The 8664-nt window shown below is 38.4% G+C and overlaps 1 protein-coding gene across 2 annotated transcripts; it reads right to left on the bottom strand.

The window, feature by feature from the left end:
• Nucleotides 1-6041, bottom strand: APG10 (Aldolase-type TIM barrel family protein). Of its 2 annotated transcripts, XM_078584385.1 has the most exons (9): nucleotides 5885-6041; nucleotides 5622-5714; nucleotides 5487-5545; nucleotides 3692-3902; nucleotides 2377-2462; nucleotides 1846-1947; nucleotides 1625-1758; nucleotides 1371-1419; nucleotides 1-331 (listed from the first exon to the last, which is right to left on the bottom strand). In XM_078584385.1, the coding sequence occupies exons 1-9, from the start codon at nucleotides 5916-5918 to the stop codon at nucleotides 146-148; spliced, it is 954 nt and encodes a 317-aa protein (XP_078440511.1). In that variant the 5' UTR covers nucleotides 5919-6041; the 3' UTR covers nucleotides 1-145. The 2 variants fall into 2 exon arrangements, with proteins under 2 accessions (XP_078440511.1, XP_078440512.1); XM_078584386.1 differs by lacking the exon at nucleotides 5622-5714 and having other exon boundaries at nucleotides 5885-6036.
• Nucleotides 6042-8664: the final 2623 nt, after the last annotated feature.

Raw genomic sequence — 8664 nt, 5'->3', positions numbered from 1 at the left:
TTCAACAGATAAAAAATCTAATCATTTTTTACTGCTGATTTCTTGAACAACGAAATCAATAATCTTACTTCAAAACTTCCATTATTACATGATGGAGCCCAGGAGAGAGAACAGTCAAGAGAGAGAATACAGAAGTTACCAAAGATTAGGCGGGGCTGTCAATAGTGACCTGCTGATCCTGATGCCATCGAACTACATCTCTGTAAGAAAGATTGCCCCCAAAAATATCCAGAGCGCTGCCGACAGTTAAGTCAACACGCCCATTTCCTGCTGACTTTATCCTCTCCAGGTCTTCCATGGTCGTCACTCCACCAGCATAAGTCACAGGGATCTGATGAACAACACAAAATCGAGGAAATAGCATCAGTGGTCATGCCAAGATTTCAGAAAAAAGATGATCCTAAGATTTGGAGATTTTAAGATGAGAAAAAAGCTAATAAACCTAAGGATATCATTGACTTCCACCTCTTTATATCATCAAATCATGGTAAATGAGGTTGTAGGAGTATGATGAATTTGTCATCGTCATCCCCAAATTTCATGGCCATCTGGTACAAGACAAATGGCAAGCCAATGACAAGCCAATGGCACAGTGATGATGAGATATTGATTATTTTGTCATCCAATAATTTAAACGAATGTCAACAATGATAATGATTCATCGTCATCATCCTCATTGTCCTCTCATCCATGTCAGCAGGGATGCCGAACCCTGGTAAGGTAACTAATTGTCACCGGATGATTCCAATGATGATAATGATGATGCTTTGTCATCCTTATCATTATCATCATTGTCTACTCGTCATCTTTATCCAGGAGGCCTAGTCCAAGCAAGGTGACTAATTCGTCATCGAATATTTAAAATGATGATAAAGATGATGATTTGTAATAATCATTATTGTCCCCAAGTCAACGTTATACTGGATTCTAAACTCTACTAAGATGACTAATTCATCATCAGATAATTCTAATGACAAGGACCGTGATTCATCACCATCATCATCCTCTCACCATTGTCATCCTGGACCCAACCCTAGAGAGAATAATGTGAAAAATGAATTTCTATGAACCATCCGAACTTTCTATATCATATGACATCCACTATGGTCAGAAGATTTATTTCCCCAGAGGGGACAAGAAGTTTGCCTCAAGAGGAAATCCATAGCATAAAATGACGGCTGAAAAAAAAATCACAATTTAATTCACGCTCAAGAGATAATCTTGCAATGTCCCCCGGATCAGCAGTTTATTCTAGGTCTCTTCTAATTTATAGAGAGTATCCCCGTATAGATGAGAACTATTCAATTTAGAAAACAAATGTGAGCGAGGTTACAATAAAACGTAAAAAACTGAAACAAAGAAAGACTCACAGGCGAGAGGCGGCCCAGTAGAGTTACAAGCTCTTCATCTATTCCTAACCTGGACAAATTATAAAAGAATGGAAGGAGTAAGCGAGAATTGGTCATAATTAAAGAGAAAATATAAGCGTTTGTGAAAAAGAAACTGTCGTGAATTAGGCCTTTTATTTTACAGGTTTTTTCTTGTTTCTTTGAAAGGGAAATTGGGGATTGGAAATATTGGTCTAAATACTATGTTTCAGAAAAAGGGAGTCTTGTGAAGATACTTTTTCCCTTCAACGTCAACGCCATGAACTAAGAACTCGTCTGCGTAGGAAGAGAGAAAGGCCAATGTCTCCTCATCTAAGAACACATCCGTGAACTTCTGCCATCTGTCAGTAACAATGAAGTATTTCCCATTCTACAAGTAAAAAGGAACAATAATCAACATAATATAAATATTGATAAGTATAAAAATAAGAGCCAGCCAGGTAAGAAATAAACAGACCAGCTTCCGGCAACTAAGATCTAGCACCAGCCTGTCCTTTCCCGTTAGATCGACCAAAGCCTTGAGTTTTTCCAAGTCCATCTTCCCATCTCTGAAGACGAACTATAGATAGAACAAACTCTTTACCTTCAAAAGGATATAAAATTTTGAGGAGGAAAATAAAGAAAATCTTGGGAAAGATACAAACTCGGGAGTTAAAGTCTTAAAGGAAAGATACAAAATTTCTCAATCTACAATATTTTTGGCGATGAACTTCCAAAACTTTGCACATTCCTAGAATAAAAGCAAGCATTTGGCAGCTTCTCAAATTGTCCGTGCACTGCGTTTCAAATTTAGGAGGAAAAAAAATTACAACCAGACAGTAAAACATTTACGAAATTAGACAACGTTACACAATCTCCTGCCAGATATGAAAGTGCCAACATCAACGTACAAATTAACCAAGACAAACTTTAAGAGTTCTTTGATGACAGTTGTTCTGCTAAGGTTTTAAAAATATAAAATTAGGGCCAGTGTTGAGAGAAGACACACCGATGTGACAATTACATGGCTGGCTCCTTCATCAAGGTAAGTCAAAGCATTGTCTAAGTTTACACCACCGCCAATCTGCAAACCACCTATAAAATAAGAAAAGAAAGAATTTATGAAGATATAAGTAACATTTTGGAGTAATTATCTGCCAAAAATTATGCCTTGATCATGACAGACAATTGATTGGTTTAATTCAGCTACAACACCAACCCCTGTCAAGGACATTTTAGCCATTTATCTTTAGAATAGTTTCCCCTCAATAGATGTTGCCCTCCTCTGAGAAAGAACATACAAATAGATGTTGAACTCAGCTGGGAGATCTCCCTGAAGGTGTTTCCTGTGCCGATCCAGCTTGTAACAATTGTCATTCTATTTTTCTTCCTCTATATCTCTCTCCCCATGCCCTGCCAAGATCACACCTCAAGAGTCCATGAGGGCAGACAGAAAGCTACTGAACCAACTGGGAGATTGATAAGGTTCAATTAATATCGAGGTTAGATTTCCTATAATTGACATGAATCTGTCAACGTTTACTGCAGGAACTAGCTCAAATGAGAGAATGATCGAAACGGTAGTGAAGAACAAGTGAGATGGAGACACAAAACGGCTCAGCTCATCCAGCCCAGGAGGATCTCCCACCACTGGCCAAACCGCTCCCAAAATGATCAATAACTTTTTGAAAGTACTGGGCCTTTTATTCATAGGTGCCTCTCCCTCGATCTATTCATTATTTGAACCCACACTTGTTTCCCTTAGTGCGCATGTGTGGTAATCCTCCTCCATTTCAGACACTGGTAGGATCTAGGGAGGTCCTTATCAGAGATCCTCTCTAAGGGGATTAAGGTTTGAATCCAAGAGCGTAACCACTATTCTTCTATCTGTCTGTCTATCTATTGCTCTCTATATCTACCCTTCCAAGATCATCCCAGATGGTGACTAATAGAGTCATGACAAGGGCTCATCAAAGAAGGCACAAACAGCCCCATAAGGGCCAATTAAATAAATGGGAGAGAAAGTTTGTAACCGTCAGGCTTCACCAGACAATTATAAATAAAAATAATGTACCAAAAACACATAAATTAAATGATCATTTGAAGTTTTTCTGGGGATGAGTTAGCTGTATTCGTCAATTATGAGGGCAAGGATTTCTGTATTCTAAAATTCTTTAGGCTTAGACCATTCTAGTTTCTCATCTTGTTCTTCTCCTCTCTTCTTTTCTTGATTCCCGATTCCAATGCCGCATCAATTACAGACCTACCAAAGATCTTTCTAATGTCCAACCTAAAAAAGAATCTTGCATAAAAAAATCTGTAACCTGGGTAGGCATGCAATGCTTCAAGGGCGGCAGCCCGACTCAAAGGATCCGCACCGAGCATTATAACATGGCCTCCTAAAAGCCCATCTTCTTTGTACATTCGGCCGTACTCAGCAGGAGACTTGTCAGATTCAAAGTTGGTGATGAGAGATGACGAATTGCTCTCTTTGGAATCATTGAGAGTTGAACCAACGATTTGCTTCACTTTCCCCTATAAATCATATTTTCATAATCAAAATCTTTGAACAGAGTTGAATAATTCCTATAAATAGGGTAAAAAAATTCAACGCCGTTCAGTACAACCTACAGTATCGCCCTACTTTTTGGATCCTGCGCAAAGAATTAACAGTTTTATAGATCACACTTTATTTTACCCCGGGAATCATGCTTTAAAATTCAAAATCTCCACACACAGTTGCATACTTTCGTTCGATCATCAAGAAATAAATCCAATGTTGTTCATCATGATCAACATTCTAGCGTTAGTTTGTGGAGCCTGCACAAGGAATTAACATTTTTATAAATCACACTTTACTTTGACCGAGAAATCATGTTTTAAGATTCAAAATCTCTGAACACAGCTGCATAATTTTTATAGGTCAGTTAGAAATAAATTCAATGTCGCTCACTATGATCCACATTATTGCGTTACTTTATTGAGCCTGCAAAAGGTTTTCCCCCATGAAATCATGCATCACCTTTCCCCCGAAATCATACTTTAAGATTCAAAATCTCCGAACACAACTGCATAATTTCTATAAATCAGTTAGGAATAAATTCATTGTTGATCCCTACTATTCAAGGCCAAATATTTGGAGCCCGCACAAAGAACTAATAGTTTGGAGAATCATGCTTCACCTTCCACCGAAAATTATGCTTCAATTGAAAATCTTCGAACGTAGTTTTGTGATTTCTACTAATCAGTTTAAAATAAATTCAATGTCGTTCCCTACTATTCACATTCTCGGCCAAATAATCAGTTAAAATAACAGTTTTATTCACTTAAGACTGGAAATTATTTTTTAAAAATCAAAATCTTTGTTTACTTATGGAATTGTTTGTTATAAATCAGTTAGAAATTAATTCAATGGTGTTCCCTGCGATTCACAGAAATGTCAAATTATTTGGAGCACCCACAAACTATTACCAGTTTATAAATCATGCCTTATTTATCATGTAAATTAGGATGTAGAAATAAAAAAATCTTCGTTTACTAAAGATCGAATTTGGATAAATCAGTTAAATAAGTTCACCGCAGTTCCCTAAGATGCACAATCTTGCCGAAATTTTGGAAACCCCAACATGCAATCAACAGTTCATAAATCATGCCTTACTTTACCTGGAAATTAGGGTTTAAAAAATCGAAATCTTCGTTACTAAAGGTAAACGTTAGGTAAATCAGTTAAAATTAGTTTAATACTGTTCCCTGAGATCCACAATCCCGCCCAAAAATTTGGAGCCCGCACAAAAAATTAACAGTTTTACAAATCATTTCTTCAAAAGAAAACAGTTTTATAAATCATGTTTTACCTTCCGGTGGAAATAATGCTGGCCACGACAGCCAAACATATTGGCATAATTTGTATAAATCGGTTAGAAATAAAATCATGATGTTCCCTTCGATCAAGGTCCTCTTGGAAATTTTTTGTAACCACCTTGAGAGATTGAAAGTTATGGGTAACTTTTCCCACTTCATTACCAATATTAAGAGGATTTGAAACTTCTAACTGGTTCTAGAAATATTGATAGTCGGAGGAAACAAAAAATCTGATGAATAGAAAACTGCTCAAACAACCTGATGAATGTCGATGCACGGCCGGAAGCTTACTGCGCATCGGATGACCTGAGAAGATCCTGCACGTCAATCGACTATCAGAAAAATTGCGGTTGAATGATATAAAATCCTATATTATATCGTTCGGGAATTCACTCGAACATCTTGCAGTCAGTTCAAAAACAGTTTTCTTCTTCTTCATCTTAAGCCAATCATTCTTATCACGAAGAGGGCTGATAAGAGAAGAACCTGTGAGAAGCCGACAATAGTTTTGATGTTAGAACGGTATCAATTGCAGGGAAATCGATGAAATGCGATCAAAATCAGATTTTTTTTCATGGTTTAAGCTTTGAATGAAAAGGGTTGTAGAAAATGCAAGAACATGTGAGAGATTCTTCAATCGGAGAGTGGGCGGGTACCCAGCGTGGCATTGACAAGCGCCAATCCTTCCATGGAATGTTCTTCCCAAAATCAATGGGTAGTGTCTGCGCTTGAACGAATTTCAATATCTAGAAACATCGCCAAGACTCTTATGGAAGATAATCAAAGAGGTAAACGTTGATTTGTGTTGATGAAGAAATGAATAAATAAAACTGAAGTATGAGTATAATCTTTGAATTGGATACTAACAAAAATTATTATTTGATGGTTTATGATATAATCTTGGGATCATTCTGAGATGTTCTTTAGGGAGAGGATCAAAGATTTTGATGTAGATAATGTGTGGATGAAGAAATGAAGTCTTGATCTTTGATTAGGATACTGACAACAATAACTTTGTGATGGTTTATAATAGGGATAATAGTATGAAAGAGCCCCAACTTTCAGTTTTGTAAAGATTGTAGCCCGAACTTTCAACTTTGTAAAAAAAATAGCCCCGACCAATGAGACGTCGCCATTTGGCGTCGAATTTTTCCCCACCTCGGTCAAAGGTAGCGGCGGCCACCGTGGCGCCCAGGTGGACTCCACGGTGGCATCCGCGTCACGCGTGACGCGACGACGCCGTGGAGTCCGCTCACGCCGCCGCCCGTCTCCTTCTCCCGCCGCCCGGCGGGTGCGTCGGCGCCGCCGCAGCGTTTCAGCGGCCGACGCATTCGGCCGGCGGCGGAGAAGGAGACGGGCGGCGGCATGGGCGGACGGACTCCACGGCGTCGTCGCGGTGACGCGTGACGCCGGATGCCACCATGGAGTCCACCTGGGCGCCACGGTGGCCGCCGCACCTGACCGAGGTGGGGAAAAATTACGCCAAATGGCGACGTCTCATTCGTCGGGGCTATTTTTTTTACAAAGTTGAAAGTTCGGGCTACAATCTTTACAAAACTGAAAGTTGGGGCTCTTTCATAGTATTATCCCTTTATAATATAATGTTGGGATCACTCTGAGATGTTTTTAAGGGAGATGATCAAATAGATAGATGAGATAGTGCTTGGATGAAGAAATGAAGTCTTGATCTTTGAATAGGATATTGACAACAGTAGCTTTGTGATGGTTTATGATATAATGTTGGGATCATTCTGAGATGGTTTTAAGGGAGAGGATCAAATAGATAGATGAGATGGTGCTTGGATGAAGAAACGAAGTCTTGATCTTTGAATAGGATGCCGACAACAAAAACTTTGTGATGATTTATGATATAATGTTGGGATGATTCTGAGATGTTCTTAAGGGAGAGGATAAAAGATATTAATATAGATAATGTGCGGATGATGAAATGATACTGACAACAATAATTTTGTGATGATTTATGATATGATGTTGGGATCATCTTGAGATGCTATTAGGGGACAGAATCAAAGAAATTAGTGTAGATTATATGTGTTGTTGAAGAAATGAAGTACGAGTCTTAATCTTTATATAATATATAGGAAAAAATCACTTCATGATGACTTAGAATATATTAGTGGGCTCATAGACGTTCTTATTGACGTGGCCATCAATCCAAATCACACCACCATTTTTTATTAAGTTCATTATGAATTATGATGAGATCATAATGCAGTGATCACTGGTCTTTAAACATGTATCCTAAATATTCATTTCAATGGATAGTTGAGATGGACATCAAATTATCCAGATAGAATAACACTTACTGATCCTACTTATACGATAAGTATAACTAATCATTTGGCTATTAGTGTGGCGACACTAAGGATATATAGCGGGTGCTCTTTGGAGAAAGAGTTCAATGAAGTGATCTATACAAATCGTCGAATGGTATTATACCTAAATGTCAGTCAGGCTAATTTATGTGATGGTTATATAAGTGATCGATTGACCTGAGACACCAAGGACATTTCGTAAATGGACGACTACATTTTGACTACAACTTATGAGCCTCTAATCACCAAATTAAAATGAGTCATAGCTCGGATGTAGTATGAAGCTCACTAAGATGATTGAGTGGTCAAGGCAGGATCATCCACCTTCACTATAAGAGAAGATTGACTCAAGGAGGATGATGTAGCAAATCCCTGGCCAAGGTTGTGAGGATAACGGAGAAGGCATTCTCCAATGATCCATGTTGCGTGTCAGTACTAATCAAGTGACAGATTAGGGTTTGACAATCAACATACCCTACATTATTCGAGAATCTGGCGCAGATGATATATTATACGTATTTGGTAACCGATGACGGTAAAGGCTCGCGATAGAGTTCAAACACTACTCGGTATCTTCTAGAGCTCGAGGTGTAGCTTGGCACCCCACGAGCTAGAAACTTAACTTATCGATTGGGTTAAATCGATCCTTATTTAATTAATCGATATGTTGCTATAATCAATTAATAAGGTTGGTCAATAATTATTATTAGGCCACTAAAGCTATCAATTAGAACGATACGTGGGCCTAGAGGGTCACATGCATAAGGTGATAAGGGCAGTGGTGGATATATTTTAGTAAGGGTTTTTGAGAAAAACTTAAGTAAAATACAAATAAGGGAAGGGGCACCCATTATAAGCACCGAAGCCAGAATCCCCCCCTCCCTTCTCCAGTTCGATCAATTCTTCACTCAACTATAGAGAGTGTCTTCATGGTGAGAAGATCTTCAAGATTTTCAAGGAGAGTTAAAAGATGAAGAAGTGGAGATCAAGAGCAACGTGATTGCATAGATACTTTTAGAGGCCAGGCACATGAATGGCTTCAGAACAATCTTAGAGTGAGCAAGTCAAGGGTGGAACAAGTTTCCCATAAAGTACATGTA

This window comes from Wolffia australiana, chromosome 12 (genome assembly GCF_029677425.1).
Source record: "Wolffia australiana isolate 7733 chromosome 12, ASM2967742v1".
Lineage (NCBI taxonomy): Eukaryota > Viridiplantae > Streptophyta > Magnoliopsida > Alismatales > Araceae > Wolffia > Wolffia australiana.
This window is presented reverse-complemented; position numbering and strand designations above follow the sequence as displayed.